Source organism: Triticum dicoccoides, chromosome 3A (genome assembly GCF_002162155.2).
Source record: "Triticum dicoccoides isolate Atlit2015 ecotype Zavitan chromosome 3A, WEW_v2.0, whole genome shotgun sequence".
NCBI lineage: Eukaryota > Viridiplantae > Streptophyta > Magnoliopsida > Poales > Poaceae > Triticum > Triticum dicoccoides.
The window spans coordinates 444,023,373-444,045,282 of record NC_041384.1 but is presented as its reverse complement, the minus strand read 5'-3'; the positions used below and the strand labels follow the sequence as shown (position 1 = coordinate 444,045,282).

General features: G+C 44.8%; 1 protein-coding gene across 1 annotated transcript; it reads right to left on the bottom strand.

Annotated features, from left to right (window-relative positions):
* Positions 1-20,274: 20,274 nt before the first annotated feature.
* LOC119271605 lies at positions 20,275-20,984 on the bottom strand. The gene has a single exon (XM_037553362.1). The coding sequence runs from the start codon at positions 20,871-20,873 to the stop codon at positions 20,649-20,651; it is 225 nt and encodes a 74-aa protein (XP_037409259.1). The 5' UTR covers positions 20,874-20,984; the 3' UTR covers positions 20,275-20,648.
* Positions 20,985-21,910: the final 926 nt, after the last annotated feature.

Here is a 21,910-nt window from a genome sequence, read left to right as displayed (position 1 = left end):
GTGATCCGCGCAGGGCTTCGCCTAAGCACTATGACAATATGACCGGAGGAGTAAACTGTGGAGGGGGCACCGCACACAGCTAAGAAAAATCTTGGTGTGCCTTTGGGGTGCCCCCTGCCCCCGTATATAAAGGGGGGAGGACGAGGTGGCCGGACCAAGGGGACGCGCCTAGGGGGGAGTCCTACTTGGACTCCTAGTCCAAGTAGGACTCACCCCGCTTCCTTCCAACGGAAAGGGGAAAGGAGGGAAAAGGAGAAGGAAAGAGGGGGTCCGCACCCCCTCCCCTTGTCCAACTCGGATTGGGCAAGGGGGGGGGCACCACCTCCCGTGTCCTGCCTCCTCTCCTCCACTATGGCCCATTAGGCCCATTAACTTTCCCGGGGGTTCCGGTAGCCTCCTGGTACTCCGAAAAATCCTCGAACCTTATCGAAACCATTCCGGCGTCTGTGTGTAACCTTCCAATATATCAATCTTTACCTCTCAACCATTTCGAGACTCCTCGTCATGTCCCTGATTTCATCCGAGACTCCGAACAAACTTCGGTCACCAAAACACATAACTCATAATAAAAATCATCATCGAACATTGAGCGTGCGGACCCTACGGGTTCGAGAACTATGTAGACATGACCGAGACACATCTCTGGTCAATAACCAATAGCGGAACCTAGATGCTCATATTGGCTCCTACATATTCTATGAAGATCTTTATTGGTCAAACCGCATAACAACATACGTTATTCCCTTTGTCATCGGTGTGTTACTTGCCCGAGATTCGATCCTCGGAATCATCATACCTAGTTCAATCTCGTTACCGGCAAGTCTCTTTACTTGTTCTGTAATTGTCGTGGTTTTGTCACGGCAGATGTCCTCATGAAAGGACTTAGTCGTGGAGCCATCGCTACGGGTTAGCTTAAAGGGGTTAAACCGGACAAGGGACACGAGGGTTTTTATACTAGTTCGGCCCCTTCGATGAAGGTAAAAGCCTACGTCTAGTTGTGTTGGTATTGTTAGGGTTTCGATGACCAGGGAGCGAATCCGCTTTGCCTGGCTCTCGAGTTATTGTGTGTTGTCCCTAAACCGCTGTCGGGTTGTCCTTTTAAATACATAGGTTGACGCCTGCCGGTTTACAGAGTCCCGAGGCCGGATCATAAACGTGTCCAGCTCGGTCTCTATCCTTCCTATCTTACAATACAAGTTACATGAGAAAGTCGATTTACATCTACAGACCTTAATCTGCCTTTGGGCCTTGAGCCTTTTTAAAGCGCCACCATCCTTACGTCTTCATGGGCTTCTAATCTTCATAGAGTTAACCCGGCTACTCCTGGATGGTTTACATCCAGTAGTAATATCCCCAACATTAGGCCCCAGATTGATTTGAACTTGTTCATGTCAATCTTCAACACTTAGAAAAATTCCTTTCAGTTATACTCCAGGATCATGATAAATCGCCATGACGTCACTTTATTATTTAAAATGATACATCTCCCTTTCAGTTAATGAGCCTCCGACAATCGAGGCGACCGCTCCTGTTAGGTATCCAATATTCCGGCTCCTCTATTCTCGCGCTTGTCACCTGTCCCTTTACCTTATAAATAGAACCATGGGTCATTTTCTTTTTCCCCCTTTGTCTCCTTGCTTCTTCTTCCTCCTTGCGACGCCCCTGCACCCGAGCGGCGCCGTCGTCGTCGAGCTTCGCCTCTGCATCTTTGTTGGCCGCTACATCAACCTGGTTGCATCAGAAAGACACGGCGCATCTCTGCGACCTCAACCGCCGCTGTAAGCCTCTCCTCTTTCCTCTGTAGATCCATTAGGGTTCATGCAGGTTCATGTTGCTTTCCTCGTGTTCTTCGTCAACCCATAAATAGCCGATCTTGATCTTGATGTGTTCCGCATAGTAACTACAGGACTCCTTATCTTAGCCATTTGATCCAAACCTTAAATACATAGTAACTTGATCTGGACCTTTTGTGAACTGTTTCGGGACCAAACTTTTAAGTCTCAATAATTTTCCCTTTCCTGACTTATGGTAGATCCAAAATTTCACTGCGATCTTGTGAAACCTGTTTTACCTTACTTAGTCGTTCTTGCCTTAGATCTGTACCTTCTTTATCACATAGGTGGTTTACCTTTGTAGAAAGCAATCTATCACATACCATTAGTCCCCTTGTAAACCGGCAATCCCTTTATCTTTGTTGTCATACTCCGGTTTAATAATATGTGTACATCTCTTTTCCCACTTATTGCTTTGTCATTCATAATTGTATCATTCTCCGGTTTACCAATTTCACATACTTGGATTCCTTTGTCCTGTTGCACCTTATGCATCACTATGAATGAATTGTAAACCGGCATTTCTTTCCAGCTTTTCACTTGCAATGGACAAGCAGCTTTATTCCTGCAACTGGGCTCCCTCCTGGGTTACAGAGGAGCAACTGAATGGAATGGTCAAGATCGGCACTTTACCAAAGAAGAATGAGATCCGGTGGAGAGTTCCTGGACCGGAAAATCCTCCCACCCCTAAGCAGGGTGAGGTAGTGGTGTTTGTTGATCACATAGGCCATGGTTTCAAACCGCCCGGATCAAAGTTTTTCTGGGATGTGCTTGCCAGCTTTCAACTCCACCCTCAAGATATTGGACCCAACTCGGTATCCAATATATGCAACTTTCAAGTTTTCTGTGAAGTGTACCTACAAGAAGAGCCAACTGTTGAGTTGTTCCGAGATTTCTTCCATCTGAACCGCCATACTGAGTTTGTAGATGCACCCAATATTGAACTTGGCGGCGTCTCTATTCGGAACAAGAAAAGAGGTTGAATTTCCTCATGCCAAGCTGCACAGTCACCCTAAAGAATGGAATCAAACTTGGTTCTATTGTAGAGACACCTCCCTTGAAGATGAGAACCCTCTGCTGGGTTACCGTGCCCACCGGCTTGCCAATACCCATCCACTTCCACAACGACTAAGTGCCCAAGAACGGGCCCCGTACGCACCTCAACTCGCCAAGCTGAGAGCCTTCCTGGCCAACGGTTTAACAGGTGTAGACTTCGTCCGTTGCTAGATATCCTGGAGTATCTTGCCGTTAAGTCGCCACTTCGGCTTAATGCGCGAGTATACTGGTGAAGTAGAAGACTCCCAACGTCATATCAATATTCAGCTAACAGATGAAGAAGTCACTGAGGCTGTCAAGAAAATATTGAACGAATCGGAAGCTGTCTGTCGTCAAACCGGATTAAACCCCTTTTACACGCAAAACAAACCACCCGCTGTAAGTATTGTTCTTCCGCTTTACACTTGATATCTTTAGACTGTACAATCTTTGAATACCCTTCTGCTTATTTTTAAACAGGGTGATGACCCGTTCTGGAAGAAGAAACCTCAAGAGAAAGCGGCAAAGCCTTCCCATCCTAAAACAAAAGCCGTCAAGAAAACCACAAAGCGGAAGGCACCTGAACGCATCAGTATGGAACTGGATGACGACCCGGATGAACCAGAAGTTGAGGTAGAACTTGATTCACTTGGTTCACTTTTCATGCATCTCATTGACAATGATACTTATCAGGAGGATGTTGAGGGCAACCAAGCTGACGATGTAGAGGTAATTATCCTTTCCTCCGGTTCAGACTCTCTGCCAACACAAAACATCCGTCAAGCGGTCCGGAAAGTAAGATTTTCTCATCCTCTAGCTCACTTGGATCCAACATTTATTTTGAAGAAACAGCAGCATGAGGCTCGCCGCACAACCCGGCACAGCGGTCAAAAGGTCACTTCGACCGGTTTACCGGACACCCCGGTTCGAAAACGCCGATCTGAGGTCTCACCCACTTCTGACACTTCTTATCCCAAGGCAGGCTATTTCCTACAACCTCTTAATCCGTCTGATTTGAATTATCAGGTGACACCTCCTTCATCCTCGGGTGAATTAACAGCGACCCAACTCCCTCCTCTCAAAACCGTAGCTGGGTAAGTACTTCACCCCCTTCTTTTGATGTTTCATACTTTATATGCTATGCTAACATTTGCATCTTATTCTGTTTAGAGCCAGAGCAAGACCCAGTAAAAAGGATCGGGTGAATAATCCGCCCGAAGACCAGGTGGTTATTGAACCGGAGCAAACTGCTGGACCGGAGGGTCCGAATACTGAGGCCATATTTGATGAACCACCCCCTCAAGATCATAATACTGATGAACAAGAAGAAGTTGATACTGTTGTGCCTAATGATGAACCGGCAAATCCAATCCGGACTGATGACAGACCTTCTAGTCTAGTGAAAACTGCTGACACCCCATCAACTCCAGAAAAGGCTGCTGGAGACAAAGAAGGCGAGGTTATCATTACTGGTATTGGTCACACCTCCCCTGGCCATCCTATTATTTTGGCAAAACATAGTGCCAAGGAAGAGCGTGCTGCTATGGAGAAAGGCAAATGGAGCACTGATTTATCCAGCTATGCCCATCTTAGTGCTCAAGAACTCCACTCTGGTTTCCTAAACCGTCTTCACTCAAACCGTGATTATGAAGCCGGTCTGGTGAATCTTATGAAGGAGCGCTATGAGGTATTTTCATCACTTTCCCTTTCATAAATCCAATTTGTAAATATCAACTCAAGTAGCCCCCAAGGGCCGGTTTATGATGACAATCATAAATCGGGACTTTGTAATATATCAATCCTTGCATGCTTTATCCTCCATATGTCAGGTGATCCTTGGAAATAAACCGGTACTTTATCGTTGTATTCCTGTATTTTTCATTTGTGTAGCCCCCAAGGGCCGGTTTATCTTTTTAAGGTAAACCGGATCGTGAATCAATGCTTCAACTTTGAACAGATGTACATTAGCCCTCAAGTGTCAAGGATAATGTGTGCATTGTACTTGAGACTTGCAAAAATTTCTGATAATAGAACCAATAGGCATTAGCCCCCAAGTACAAAGTGCATAACTTGTTATACGCTTGGTACTTCAAATATGCATATCTCTTTGATGACTTATCTTGCTCTTGCAGGCCGAATTGAGTAAGAAGGACGCTCAAACCGCTGACCTTCAGGAGAATGTTAAATCTCAGCAAGCAGAGGCTTCAAAGGCCAAGGAAGAACTGACAAATGCCTTAGCAGCCATGGAGAGGCTGAAATAAACCTTTAACAAAGAGCGAGGAGACAGAAAACGCCGGTTTAACAAAGAAGGCCGAAGACGCAGAAGCAGCCTTGAAGCCGGCGGTTGAAGAACTGATCGGCTTAAAGCGGCATATTAATGCTATGACTTATGCTGTGTTTGGTGAGTACCCTCTCATGAAGTTTTTCTAATTCATAATATCTTATCAATGACCGATTTACTGATGTTTTGCCATGATAGGGATCCGCATTACTCATCTGGGCTCCGACATGCGGATGAAGCTTAAAGCGGCCTATACTTTGATAGAACAACTGTATTCTGGATCCCAGCGAGCGATTTGCACGGCAGCTTATAACAAGCCTCCTCCAATGCTGATAAAAGAAACCATCGAAAAGCTGGCCATGCTGCCTGGCCGGTTGGATGAACTGAAGAGATCAGCCGCAAGGTCCGGTGCGCTGACCGCACTAATCCGGGCTAAGGTGTGGATTCCAGATCTTGAACCGGCAGATATCGTTAAAGGCTATCCTAGTGTGAAGGAAGACGGTTCAGATTTCAATAATGATGATCTCTGAAGGCTGATAAAGGAGATGCGGCCTATAGCAAGCAAATTGGCGGATGACACATATCTATCTCATTTCCAACCGGTTTACGATTTTGAGGGGAAAAGACAGCCCGCGCTGATTCATAATGTAGAACATCTTGTTCCGCCAATCCGTAAGCATACTTACGCTCCTGACATTAACCCTTCCAACCTTATTCATGAAGATGCCGTTTTTCAAGCCTTAACTGGAATCGATTGGTCAACGATTGATTTCCAGCGACTGGGTAGGGATGAGGAGAATGCGACCGCTTAAGATGACCCTCAATCTTCAAGCCGTCTAGAGGAGGAATCATAAACCGGAGGCCGTTTTATCAGTTGCAATCTGCCACTTGTATTAAAACAATTGTTCAATTTGGGCTGTTTAAAGCGCCTTGTAATAGGATAGCGTGAATACTTTATCTGTCATGCCATCGAGCATGTCTGCCTCGCTTGATACTGAGAACTTGTCATGCCTTTGGGATTTATATGCATAGTCCATTATGGCTTTGATTTAACTTGCTCCTGCAGATAAGAACTTGAAAGTGTCCTAGTGGTTTAGCACTGGACGGGTCATGATGCCCAAAATATACACATAACTTGAATGGATAACCAAGATTGTAATATAAAAGAGATGATACCTGTGATATGTCTTGTTGGTTGTCCAACCGTTGGTATAGTAAGGGTGAAAACACCAATCTGGAGTATTGATGACTCCTTTTCCTCTTGCCGGTTATGATAACCACCGGTTTGTTTGTATAATGCTGGTGACATCTAGTCAAAACCAGACCGGAGCAACTTACTGCCGGTTTAGAACTGATCATGTACTGACAATTGAGCATTGAAAGCCACACCAGGTTGTAATAAACACCGGTTTATCAGAAAATATTCATAAAACCCTTATCAAAAGATGTTTAAAAACAGCAAATCCAAAAGAAATATGCAAGGCTTTTCATGGGCTGCCAGGTCCTAAATCGAGGCTTTTCATGAGCTGCCAGTCCGGTGAGTTAAACCATTTTGCAAAGCCTTTTAAGATGGACATTAATCTTTAACCAATCGCCGTTTTAACTTTGACAAGTTCAAGGTCTATGAGATTGACTTGTCAAACATTCAATGGGTCATACCAGGTTTACCTGGATGGAGTGGCTTACTTAAAGAGGTAGGATAACCCGGGGTTTTAGGTGAATACACCTAGCTTCCAAGCCTGGCTTGATAGCCTATTACAAGGGTGCAAACTCGTTGTTCTTTGAGAAGGAAGGAGCCCCCAAGTAATATTTGAGCTATGCTCAGTGGTTACCTATGTTTGAGTTGTGCTATATGCAACAGACTCTCTTTGGTTCCACATAATGTCCTTTTGGCTTTAAGCCTATCAAAAGGTGTAGCTATGGTATAAATACAACCAAGCCCCCTAGTGATTTCCCTTTTTGGTTTTAAACTGATCAAGAGGTGTAGCTATGATTTGGATACGACCAAGACCCCTAGTGATTTCCTTCATATCTGTGTGGCTTTATAGGCCGGGTTAATAGAACTCCGCTTTGTAAGTAGAAGCCCCCATGGAACCACACATGATGTAAAAAAGAACAGAGACCCCGCTTTAGCTGAGGCTCCGGTTTATTATATAATATATACATTTTCATAAGTATGTACATAAGAAGAGCCTGTGGCTCAAGTATAGTAAAGCCGAAGAAGAGCTATATTCCATGGCCGCTGGGTCTCCTCCTCCGATTTGCGTGAGTCTTTGTGCTCTCGGACATCAATAAGATAGTATGACCCGTTGTGCAAGTTTTTGTTGACCACAAAAGGTCCTTCCCAAGGTGGGGATAACTTGTGCATATCAGTCTGATCCTGGATGAGCCGGAGCACCAAATCGCCTTCTTGAAAAGTTCTGGTCTTAACCCGGCGGTTGTGATAACATCGGAGATCTTGCTGATAAATCGCCGAACGTGCTGCTGCTAAATCACGTTCCTCATCTAACAGGTCCAGTGAGTCCTGGTGTGCTTTCTCATTCTCAGCTTCAATGTAAGCCGCCACCCGGGGCGAGTCATGACAGATGTCACTAGGAAGAACCGCCTCTACTCCATAAACCATGAAGAAAGGCGTGTAACCCGTTGATCTGTTTGGTGTGGTGTTGATACTCCATAACACAGAAGGTAACTCCTCCACCCAACAACCCGGTGTCCGCTTTAAAGGAACCATAAGATGGGGTTTGATACCTCTCAAAATTTCTTGATTTGCCCTCTCTGCTTGACCATGAGACTGAGGGTGAGCCACTGACGCTACATCAAGCCGGATGTGCTCACGTTGAAAAAATTCCTCTATATCACCTTTGGACAGATTAGTGCCATTATTAGTTATAATGTTGTGTGGAAAACCAAACTAGAATATCACCTTTTTGGTGAATTGAACCGCCATGGCTGCATCACACTTACTGACTGGCTCTGCCTCGACCCACTTGGTAAACTTGTCAACTACTACCAACAGGTGGGTCTTTTTGTCCTTGGATCTCTTAAAGGGTCCAACCATATTGAGCCCCCAAGTTGCAAACAGTCAAGTGATTGGAATCATTCTCAACTCCTGAGCCGGAACATGAGTGCGGCGTGCAAATTTCTGACAACCTTCACACCTTTTTACTAAATCCTCAGCATCAGCATGAGCCGTCAACCAATAGAAGCCATGACGAAAAGCCTTAGCCACCAAGGATTTTGAACCGGCGTGGTGACCACAATCTCCTTCGTGGATTTCTCGTAAAATCTCACAACCCTCTTGAGGAGATACACAACGCTGAATTGCTCCTGTGGCGCTGTAATGATGTAGCTCCCCATTGATAATGGTCATTGACTTGGATCGCCGGATTATCTGTCAGGACAAGGTTTCATCATCTGGTAACTCGCCCCGGTTCATGTAAGCCAGGTACGGGACTGTCCAATCCAGTATAACATGCAAAGCCGCCACCAAATGGGCCTCCTGGTCAGGTATAGCCAACTCCTCCTCCGTGGGTATCTTGACCGACAGATTATAGAGTGCGTCGAGGAAGACATTAGGTGGCACCGGTTTACGCTGAGAGCCCAGACGACTTAAAGTGTCCGCCACTTCATTCTTTCGCCGGTCTATGTGGTCAACTTGATAGCCCTTGAAATGACCAGCCACTATGTCCACCTCCCGTCGATATGCAGCCATGAGTGGATCCTTAGAACCCCAAGTGCCAGATACCTGCTGAGCAACCAGGTCCAAGTCACCGAAGCACTTAACCCGGCTTAAGTTCATCTCCTTAGCCATCCGTAGACCGTAGAGTAAGGCCTCATACTCAGCTGCATTGTTAGTACAAGGGAACATTAAACAGAGAACATAACAAAACTTGTCACCTCATGGGGAAGTTAATATGACTCCAGCCCCCGAGCCCTCCAATTGCCTGGACCCATCAAAGTGAACAGTCCAACAAGTGTTGTCTGGCTTTTCCTCTGGTGCCTGCAACTCTGTCCAATCATTGATGAAGTCCACGAGTGCTTGAGATTTGGTCGCTGTGCGAGGTGTATATTTAAGCCCGTGAGGTCCAAGCTCAATAGCCCACTTGGCAATCCGGTCAGTCGCCTCTCTGTTTTGGATGATATCTCCCAAAGGGGCTGAACTAACCACTGTGATAGGATGACATTGAAAATAATGTTTGAGCTTTTGGCTTGCCATAAACACCCCATACACCAGCTTCTGCCAATGCAGATACCTCTGCTTTCATTCGATAAGCACCTCACTGATATAATAAATCGGCCGTTGAACCGGATACTCCTTTCCAGCCTCCTTGCGCTCCATAACAATAGCCCCACTAACAGCCTGGACATTAGCATCTACATATAGCAATAAAGGCTCTTTATCGACCGGAGCCGCAAGGACAGGCGGTTCAGCTAACTGTCTCTTCAAATCCTCAAACGCTTTATCAACCGCATCGCTCCAGACAAAGTCATCCGTTTTCTTTAGCATCTGATATAAAGGGATAGCCTTCTCCCCAAGACGATTGATAAACTAGCTCAAAGCCGCAATCCGGCCCGCCAAACGCTGAACGTCATTGATACATGCCGGTTTAGCCAGAGAGGTGATAGATGTGATCTTCTCCGGATTATCCTCAATGCCCCTGTTAGACACTAGAAAACCCAAGAGCTTGCCTGCCGGAACACCAAAGACACATTTGTCTGGATTAAGCATCATCTTATAAACCCGGAGGTTGTCAAAAGTCTCTCTCAAGTCATCTATCAATGTTTCCTCCTTCCTGGACTTCACCACAATATCATCCACATATGCATGAACATTGCGGCCAATCTGCTTATGAAGACAATTCTGAACACAGCGCTGATAAGTCGCCTGGGCACTCTTGAGCCCAAAGGGCATAGAGACATAGCAGAAGGCTCCAAAGGGAGTTATAAAAGTTGTCTTCTCCTGGTCCTTAACTGCCATTTTGATCTGATGATAACCAGAATAAGCATCCAGAAAACACAACCTACCGTAGCATCAATAATCTGATCAATACGAGGGAGGGCAAAGGGATCAGCTGGACAAGCCTTGTTCAAGTCTGTGTAGTCCAAACACATACGCCAAGTGCCGTTTTTCTTAAGAACCAGCACCGGATTAGCCAGACACTCCGGGTGAAAGACCTCCACAATAAACCCTGCGGCCAATAGCCGAGCTACCTCCTCCCCAATAGCCTTACGCCTTTCTTCGTTGAAGCGGCGGAGAAACTGCCTGACCGGTTTAAACTTAGGATCTATATTAAGTGTGTGCTCAGCGAGTTCCCTCGATACACCTGGCATGTCAGAAGGCTTCCATGCAAAGATGTCCCGGTTCTCACGGATGAACTCGATGAGTGCGCTTTCCTATTTGGGATCCAGGTTAGCGCTGATGTTGAATTGCTTGGATGAATCGCCAGGAACAAAATCAACCATCTTAGTGTCTGTAGCCGATTTAAACTTCAACGTCGGATCATGCTCCATAGTTGGTTTTTTCAAGGGAGTCATGTCTGCCGGATCAACCTTGTCTTTATAAAACTTCAGCTCCTCTGTGGCACAAACCGACTCAGCATAAGCCGCATCTCCCTCTTCACATTCCAAAGCAGTCTTCCTGCTCCCATGTACTGTGATGGTCCCCTTATGACCCGGCATCTTAAGTTGTAGATACAAATAACACGGCCTCGCCATGAACTTGGCATAAGTTGGTCGTCCGAACAAGGCATGATATGGACTTTTGATTTTCACCACTTCGAAAGTCAACCTTTCTGACCTTGAATCATGATCATCTCCAAAAGCCACCTCTAGGGATATCTTGCCTACTGGATACGCCGATTTACCAGGCACCACACCATGAAAAATGGTGTTCGACGGTTTAAGATTCTTATCTACCAATCCCATACGGCGGAAGGTATCATAGTAAAGGATATTGATACTACTTCCTCCATCCATAAGCACCTTGGTGAACTTATACCCCCCAACTTGAGGTGCCACCACTAAGGCCAGATGACCTGGATTATCAACCCAGGGTGGGTGATCCTCTCGACTCCATAAAATTGGTTGTTCAGACCAGCGCAAATACTGAGGCACTGCCGGTTCAACAAAGTTCACGACACTCTTGCGAAGCTTCTGATCACGCTTACACAAGCTAGTGGTGAAAACGTGATACTGCCCACTATTCAACTGCTTCGGATTGCTCTGATAACCCGACTGCTACTGCTGCTGATTCCCCTGATGGTTATAACCTCCCTGATTGCCCTGATTACCTTGATTACCGTGTCCGATCTGATGGCCTTGGAATCCTAAATCGGAGCTGCCGCCTCCATAACCCGACCCATGAAAACCGCCTCCTGAACCGACGGGCGGGCCATTGTTGTATTGGAACATATTGGAATTTTTGAACTCTCGCATGATGTAGCAATCCTTCCAAAGATCCGAAGCTGGTTTCTCCTTCGATCCATGCTTTGGACAAGGTTGATTTAACAGGCGCTCCATATTGGGGCCTGACCCTCCGCCCCTCTGGGGCAGTTTGCCCTTACGACGCTGACCGTTATCCTGAGCATTGGTGTTAGCCACAAAGTCCAAACTATTGTCTGCCTTGCACTTACCGTTATTCCCATGACCTGCCGGATTGTGCTGCTGCCCCTTGTTATTACCGTTCTTTTTCCCCTTCCCCGGTTTGTCATCCTCGGACTCACGGTCTTTGGTACTATCTGAATCGGCATATTTCACAAAAGTAGCCATAAGGGTTGACATGTCATTGCAGTGACATTTGAGCCTCCCTAACTTCAGTTTTAATGGCATAAACCGGCAATTGCCTTACAACGTCAAAACTGATGTATCCGCATTGATGCGGTCCAACGAATGTAGAATAGCTGAGACGCACTTCACCCAATGGGTTGTAGACTCCCCATCCTGTTGAACACAAGCGGCCAGGTCCACAATCGACATAGGCTGCCCATGACCCGACGGAGTTAGCCGGTAAGCTCTTTAACCAAGTACGAGTTGTCTCCTCCAACATCATGGTGAAGTACTTAGCACACAGTGCTTCATCCACATCCGGCATCTCCATCGCCATCTCATAACTCTCGACCCATGACTTGGGGGGTAAATCGGCAGTGTAATTGGGCACCTTACGGGGGCCTTTGAAATCCTTGGGTAGTCGTATATTACGCAAAGCGGGGGTGAGACACGGCACCCCTAAAGAACTGAAGACCACACCTGACTCCACTGACGCGGTAGGACGAATCGGAGTAAGCTGACGAGCCGCATGCTGTGCTACTAACTCGGCTTCTCGACGTGCACGACCATGATCCACCACATCTTGCGCATTAGCACCACCACCTGCCGGGTTATGCCCTCGCGGTGAGTTACGGTGACGCGCACAGCTTGACACGGCCGGTTCCTCCTCAACGTGCCTGCTGTAGCTCTGACTCGGACGGGGGGGGGGTGGAATGAATCCTCTAGCGACTATGCGAATAAGCCTGCTGCTGTTTAAAGCTGTTTGAAGGAGCTCTCTGGCCCGTCGTGTCTGAGTCGCCACTGGTGACTCGCCGTCAGTTGGGAGGGCTGCCAATCGTGAAGCGGTGGCCACAATGTTATTCAACGGGTTGGAGTAATACCCTGGGGGCGTCAGAACATACTGTGGCACAATGTTGTTCTGACGAGGCAGGTTCATCACACGTGGCTGAACCGGCACTCCTGTTCCCGGTGCCTCAGTCTGGTTCCCCACCGGCTGGTTACTGGTTCCTGCTCCTGGCATGTTGAAGAGATTTCTTGGTTCATAGCCCGGCGGGAGGTTCGACCGGTATGTCCTCCTCATGACATTGTTTGAGGCACTCTGATCCAGCCTAAGCCGGTAGGCCTGAGCTTCCAACTCGGCCCGTTCTGTAGCCATCCCGGCGTTCTCTGCTGCCAGGTCCACTTTAGCCTGAGTTATCTGATTTTTCACCTTTGCAATCTCCGTATTGTGTTGATCTCGGGTCGCCGCATCTACTTTCGCTGCCAGCAACGTTGCTAAGGTGTCGAATAAATTAGACAGAACCTGAGCCGGAGGCGGCGCAGAGCCCCCTGCTCCTGCTGGCGTTGTTGTTGCTGAACCGGAGAGTATTGCCGTGGCGGTAGAAGAGTGTTGCGCTGGTTGTGTACCGGCCATGAAGACCACGACCCGGCTTGGCAGATCGAGGGGGTCCGGAATACTGTTGCCACCGGAACCTCCACCAATTCGGTCGTCCTGCAGATGATATAGCGACTCGGTGTCTCCGGTTGAAGACTCGTCATCAGAACAGACAACGGTTTCCCCATCAGATGCCGGTCCATCCTCATATTCCGCTCCATGGACGACACCTATGAAAACATACCTGGCTGCAGGCTGAACCTGGGCTGGGCTTGCACGCTGAGCCGTCTCGATGATGTCGGTGCAGGTGTCCGGCTCAGGGCCCAGTTCACCAATCTTGCCAATGAAGACGTGAATCCCGCCAAAGGGGACCTGGTATCCGTATTCAATTGAACCGGCCTCGGGACCCCATCCTGCATCGTCGATGTAGAGCTTGCCGTGACAACTCTTAGTCATCCAGCCCATGACGTATCCCTTGAGTCCTTCGAAGCTGCCCTTCAAGACCTCAAAACCATCATGCGATAGCCCCATGGTGGGTGCCAACTGTCGTGGTTTTGTCATGGCAGATGTCCACGTGAAAGGACTTAGTCGTGGAGCCATCGCTACGGGTTAGCTTAAAGGGGTTAAACCGGACAAGGGACACGAGGGTTTTTATACTAGTTCAGCCCCTTCGATGAAGGTAATGCCTACGTCTAGTTGTGTTGGTATTGCTAGGGTTTCGATGACCAGGGAGTGAATCCGCTTTGCCTGGCTCTCGAGTTATTGTGTGTTGTCCCTAAACCGCTGCCCGGTCGTCCCTTTAAATACACAGGTTGATGCCCGCCAGTTTACAGAGTCCCGAGGCCGGATCATAAACGTGTCCGGCTCGGTCTCTATCCTTCCTATCTTACAATACAAGTTACATGAGAAAGTCGGTTTACATCTACAGACCTTAACCCGACTTTGGGCCTTGGGCCTTTGTAAAGCGCCACCATCCTTACGTCTTCATGGGCTTCTAATCTTCATAGGGTTAACCCGGCTACTCCTGGCCGGTCCAGTAGTAATATCCCCAACAGTAATGCATCATCCCACAACTAACTCATTAGTTACATTGCTTGCAAGGCTTATAGTGATGTGCATTATCGAGAGGGCCCAGAGATACCTCTCCGATACTCGGAGTGACAAATCCTAATCTCGATCTATGCCAACTCAACAAACACCTTTAGAGACACCCGTAGAGGATCTTTATAATCACGCAGTTATGTTGTGACGTTTGATAGCACACCAGGTGTTCCTCCGGTATCTGGGAGTTGCATAATCTCATAGTCATAGGAATATGTATAAGTCATGAAGAAAGCAATAGTAATAAAACTAAACGATCATTATGCTAAGCTAACGGATGTGCCTTGTCCATCACATCATTCTCTAGTGATGTGATCTCGTTCATCAAATGATAGCACATGTCTATGGCTAGGAAACTTAACCATCTTTGACTAACGAGCTAGTCAAGTAGAGGCACAATAGGGACACTCTGTTTTTCTATGTATTGACACATGTACTAAGTTTCCGGTTAATACAACTCTAGCATGAATAATAAACAATTATCATGATATAAGGAAATATAAATAACAACTTTATTATTGCCTCTAGGGCATATTTCCCTCAGTCTCCCACTTGCACTAGAGTCAATAATCTAGATTACATAGTAATGATTCTAACACCCATGGAGTCTTAGTGCTGATCATGTTTTGCTCGTGAGAGAGGCTTAGTCAACAGGTCTGCAACATTCATATCCGTATGTATCTTGCAAATCTCTATGTCTCCCTCCTTGACTTGATCGCGGATGGAATTGAAGCGTCTCTTGATGTGTTTGGTTCTCTTGTGAAATCTGGATTCCTTCGCCAAGGCAATTGCTCCAGTATTGTCACAAAAGATTTTCATTGGACCTGATGCACTAGGTATTACACCTAGATTAGATATGAACTCCTTCATCCAGAATCCTTCATTTGCTGTTTCTGAAGCAGCTATGTACTCCGCTTCACACGTAGATCCCGCCATGATGCTCTGCTTGGAACTGCACCAACTGATAACTCCACCATTCAATATAAATACATATCCGGTTTGTGACTTAGAGTTATCCGAATAAGTGTCAAAGCTTGTATTGATGTAACCATTTACGACAAGATCTTTGTCACCTCCATATACGAGAAACATATCCTTAGTCCTTTTCAGGTATTTCAGGATGTTCTTGACCACTGTCTAGTGATCCACTCCTGGATTACATGTACCTCCCTGCTAAACTTACAGCAAGGAACACATCAGGTCTGGTACACAACATTGCATACATGATAGAACCTATGGTTGAGGCATAGAGAATGACTTTCATTTTCTCTCTATCTTTTACAGTGGTCGGGCATTGAGTCTGACTCAACTTCACACCTTGTAACACAGGCAAGAACCCTTTCTTTGACTGATGTATTTTGAACTTCTTCAAAGTTTTATCAAGGTATGTGCTTTGTGAAAGTCCAATTAAGCGTCATGATCTATCTCTATAGATCTTGATGCCTAATATATAAGCAGCTTCACCGAGGTCGTTAATTGAAAAATTCTTATTCAAGTATCCTTTTATGCTATCCAGAAATTCTGTATTATTTCCAATCAACAATATGTCATCCACATATAATATTAGAAATGCTATAGAGCTCGCACTCACTTTCTTGTAAATACATACTTCTCCAAAAGTCTGTATCAAACCATATGCTTTGATCACACTATCAAAGCGTATATTCCAACTCCGAGAGGCTTGCACCAGTGCATAAATGGATCGCTAGAGCTTGCACACTTTGATAGCACCTTTAGGATCGACAAAACCTTCTGGTTTCATCATATACAACTCTTCTTTAAGATATCCATGAAGGAATGCAGTTTTGACATCCATTTGCCAAATTTAATAATCATAAAATGCGGTAATTGCTAACATGATTCGGACAGACTTAAGCATCGCTACGGGTGAGAATGTCTCATCATAGTCAACTCCTTGAACTTGTCGAAAACCTTTCGCAACAAGACGAGCTTTCTAGACAGTAACATTACCGTCAGCGTGAGTCTTCTTCTTGAAGATCCATTTATTTTCAATGGCTTGTCGATCATCGGGCAAGTCCACCAAAGTCTACACTTTGTTCTCATACATGGATCATATCTCATATTTCATGATCTTAAGCCATTTATCGGAATCTGGGCTCATCATCGCTTCCTCATAGTTCGTAGGTTCTTCATGGTCTAGTAACATGACTTCTAGAATAGGATTACTGTACCACTCTGGTGCGGACCGTACTCTGGTTGACCTACGAGGTTCGGTAGTCACTTGATCTGAAGTTTCATGATCATCATCATTAACTTCCTCACTAATTTGTGTAGGCATCACTGGAACTGATTTCTGTGATGAACTACTTTCCAATTCGGGAGAAGGTACAATTACCTCATCAAGTTCTACTTTCCTCCCACTCACTTCTTTCGAGAGAAACTCCTTCTATAGAAAGGATCCATTCTTAGCAACGAATATCTTGCCTTCAGATCTGTGATAGAAGGTGTACCCAACAGTTTTTTTTGGGTATCCTATGAAGACACATTTCTCCGATTTGGGTTCGATCTTATCAGGTTGAAGCCTTTTCACATTAGCATCGCACCCCCAAAGTTTAAGAAACGACAGCTTAGGTTTCTTGCCAAACAACAGTTCATATGGTGTCGTCTCAACGAATTTAGATGGTGCCCTATTTAACGTGAATGCAGCCGTCTCTAAAGCATAACCCCAAAACGATAGCCATCTCTATAGCTCCCCTGTTTTATTTTTGATATGTTCCTAGAAAAAACTAAGTTGAAAGATGATATGTCCCATCCATGTGTAAGTGGTAGTGATGGGAGATAGTTTTTTTTCTTTTTTTCTTTTCTTTGGGTGGGTCCCACCTGTATGTGACATAGGCAGCGAGGGGAATTGGCCCATTAAAAAATGTCCATTGATTTTGGAAAAAGTTTATTGGTTCAAAACAAATTCATGAACATGAAAAAGGTTCACATATTTGATTAAAAAGTTTATAAATTTTTTAAAAAAATCGTGAATTTAAGAAAACATTCATAAACATTTAAAAATTCACAAAATTGAACAAGTTAATGAATAAAAAAATATTCAGAAAATTGCAAAGTTAGGGAAGTTCATGAAAACCAATCAAACAAAAAAAGTTCATGTATTTAGAAAAAGAAAAGGAAAAGGAACAAAACAAATAAAAAGGAAAAAAAGCCAGGAAGGCTTCGCAAAACCAGCAACCGGTCCATTGAGTACCTATAAATGGGTCGGCCCACGGAGAATCGATCATGAGAGGGTGTGTATGAGGTTTGAAAACGTTTGTAAGAGCATCTACAACCAAACGCTTCAAACCATCTCTCATACGCCCGCAGACGCGTCCGATCAGTGACCGAACAAAAGAAGAGAGAACTAATCGGACAGAAGAGAGAAAGAAAAACGTGACCCAATCTCACCCCTCATATCATTCCTATATGCCTCCGGGCTGTTCATGAACGCTCATATATATCTTAAATATAAGGAGGATAGGAGGGCTCGCAGACGCGCCCGGACAGTCCGTCACGTAGAACGCGGCCCCATCATGGACCATCTTTTCTCTTTCTTTCTTTATTTTTTTATTTCTCTCTCTTCATCTCCACCAATCACGTGCAAGTGACTGGACATATGAGGAGAAAAATAAGAAGTGTGGCTGCGCGGACGAACAAATAGGGGCTCAAAACGGACACGCCTGATCACTGACCGGACGCGTCCGTGGATGTTCAAGAGGTCATATTTGCTTTTTTCGGCTGTAGATGCGTTGAATGACGTTAAAGACGTCGAATAGGAATTGGCATGAACTATCACTCATATGAGATGTCGAATAGGAATTGGTAGGAAATGTAGCCCTCATATGAGATTTTATTTTTCACGGTAGAATGCTTCCGGAGACAGATGATTCCATAACTTCCCTACATAATGCCGCCTCAGTCCCCCTTCTCTTCCCAGTCCGGCCTTGATGGCGGCTAGAGGAGTGGAGACCTATCTGTCTCTTTTGCAGGTGTTTTTTCCTCAACATCACCGAGGTGGTGACCATGATGGCTAGTTTTAATAATACTTCATGACACTTACTTCAGATCGGAGAGGATTCATGAATTTAGTTTATATTTAAACTACAACCATGACACTTATTTTTGAGTGGGACTAGGAGATTGGATGAAAACCTGACCAGACATCTTTTTCTTATCCATGATGTAGAGGAGATCCTAAAGTTGCGCACTCTTAGAATGGGCGAGGGAGATTTTATTGCTTAGCACTACGAGAAAAGTGGTTATTTGTCGGTGAAGAGTGTGTATAGTCTGGCTTTGGATCATAAGGTTCCAAAGATCGATTTAGGCAATTTTAGTGGTGCCATGAATGGGAATAGGAGGCTCTGAAATATAATTTGGAATGCTAATGTTTTCCAAAAAGTTAAATTTTTTACGTGGAGGGCTGCTTCTAATAGTTTGACGGTTCAAGTTAATAGGGTCAAACATCATCAATCTATTTTAGGTACGTGCTCAATCTGTGATACTGAAAATGAATATATTTTTCACGCATTGGTGAGTTGTCCCAAGGCTAATGTGCGTTTCGTATGGCGTCGAAGGAAGTGTGGAATTTACCATTTGAGGAGATTTTCAAATATTCTGGACCGGAATGATTTCTTATTTTATTGGATCAATTAAATTCGCTTGTGCATGAGCAAATTATTAAATTATTTTCATGTTCTTGAGAGTTTGATATCTAAGAAAGATTTGATCTTTAGTAAGGGAACATAATCCATCTCAGCCTCAGTGAGCTTCGTAGAAAATTATTGGACATCTTTCTCGTCTTATCATGCTAGATTGCAAGGGAAGACAGTAAAGATAAGCAAGTGGAGCTGAAATTTCAGCAAAGCATTAATATTGAGAGGAAGGTTATTCATTGGCAGCCCCCCGTCTCAGCAAAGCACTAATATTGAATCTCAGCAAAGCACTAATATTGAGAGGAAAGTTATTCGTTAGCAGCCCCCCATCTCAGAGGTCTACAATATTAATATAGCACTAATATTGAATCTCAGCAAAGCACTAATATTGAGAGAAAGTTATTCATTGGCAGCCCCCCATCTCAGAGGTCTACCCCTCCTTTCTAATTTATAAGGCTCAATTTAAAAATCTCACCAATCAAGATAAATGATGAGTGGTGGAATATTTTTTGTAGTTTGCAAAAGCATCTAATTAATGCTTTTATTTTCCTTAAAAAATTATGTTTACGAATGCATTAATTGCAATGCAATGCATGCATTGATTAGTTTTCTCTTCATACTTGCATGCAATGATTTAATGCACTTTGAAGTCTGAATATGTGATGATGAACAACCAAATTGACCTTGAGATAAGCCCTATAAACCAAAAAGAAGGGAGTACAATATTAAAGGTCTACAATATTAATATCAACGTAAGAGTGGGTGGTTGTGAGAAACCATTGTGGACAAATTATTCTTTCTTTCTAGGATTGTATTAGAGTTTGTAAGAAACCATTGTGGACAAATTATTCTTTCTTTCTGAGATTGTATTAGAGTTTGCTATAGCGTCGAGGAAGCGGAATTTAGAGCGTTCCTATCGGCCTGTATATTAGTACAACACTAGACATGCCCATCATTTTGGAGGAAACTGATCGCTCCTTTGCTGCCTCTGTTCTTGGAAGAGATTGTATGGACAGGTCCTCCCTTGTTGATTTAAAGAAGGCGGTGGTAAATGTCTCAAAGATGCTGGTGAATTTACATATTTCAAAGATCAACATGAGGGCAAATTTAGAGGCCACCAGGTTGCAAAGTTTAGTTTTGATAATAGATATGATAATTTTCTTTTTCATTCTATTTCGTCATGGGTGACAAAGTTTGTAATGAATGATTGTATCAGACATTTTAAGTTGATTAATAAAAAAACCATGACACTTATTTTATTTGGTATAGGAGGAAACATTACATAAGGAGCATTTTTCGAAAAAGAGAAGATCGGAGGGAGCACTACATAAAGAGCATTTTCCGAAAAGAGGAGTCAAGTTGATCGATGCTATTACACAGCACTCGGGGTAACCAAAAAGGCTACTCTACTTTACATCGACGAACAAATATTTGGTACAACCACGGCGAAGCCTTGCAAATACTACAACAACAAAAACCTCGCTTTATTAAACACACGCTGAAAGTCGGAGAGACGAATCTCCCAGATTACATGACACAGCTTGACAAGCCAACGGCGGTACCTCGTGACAGATCACCACCGAAGACGAAGATGCTGCGGTCGATTAGATGGGGATTGCGCCGGTGACGCGAGGGTACACGACCCTGGCCGGGTGACCCATGATGCGGCGGCCCTTGCGGTGGCGGAAAAGGTACACGGCAGCACCCAGCGGCCACTCCACCACTCCGGCCACGACGAGCGCCACGAATCCCAGCGTCGGGCCGACCACCTTGCACCGGCACGGGTTGCTCCTCGTCCCGCACTGCACGCAGATCGGCACGAACGCCATTGTTGTCGCTGAACCAGCCTCTGCTAGTGCTGTCAGATAGAATGTTTGCGTCGCAGTTTGATGGATGGATAGATGCGCTAGAAATTGATGGTCCGCTTGCTAATCGTTGTGATGTGGTCGGTCTCTCGCATCTCGGGCATATATATAACGTCGTTGCGTTGAGGACGGTTGGCGCGACTGCCGGCACGCGTGGCGCTCGCAGCATGGTTGCAAAAAGTTGGTGATGACTCCGCTTGCTGGATCACTTCCACGTTGCACGGGACTCCGCTCACGTGTGTTCAGTTGTTCTTAGAGTTCTCTGGAACTTTCTCAACAAACGAAAGATGCACAAGCAACGGGACACGTAATTGCACATCAGACTATGTTCTATGTATAATAACATGCTCTCCTCAGCACCAGTTTGTGAAAAAAAAATAGCTCCAGTTTGTGAATTGACACTAGCGCACATGCCGTTATCTGATGATAGATGATGGTGAAACCCGATACGTCCTCGTATGGAAAAAAACGTATAGTGCACATGCCGTCAAACCATCAGAAAAAGCACTAATAATTGACATTTGAAACTGAAATTGCTTTTGAAGGCCGAGCTTCATGGAGGCATCTAAATGCAAAATGCAAAATTCATGAAAATTCATATTTTTACATTTAAAAAATTCTAAAGAAAATACTGACATACATGAGGGCATAATACACAAGTGTGTAAATTTTCAGGATGAAATATGTTGAGATAAGGGTTGTGCAAAAAAATCGAGGCTTTTTAACACGTGATACTATTCATTCTCTCAGATCATAAATTTGTTTTTTTTGTACAGGTCGCCACTGCATTGTATTTTATTCTGAAAGTTTACACGCATACACCTTATATCCTTGTTTACTTGTACACTTTTTTTTTTGAATTTTCCAAGATCCAAAACGCCATTCTATATGTATACATTACGTAGTAAAATAATTTTACTAGTAAGATATATGTGCATAGCTTAGATATCCAACTATAAACTGATGAAAATTACCGTACAATGATTGTGTTACACTCTGGT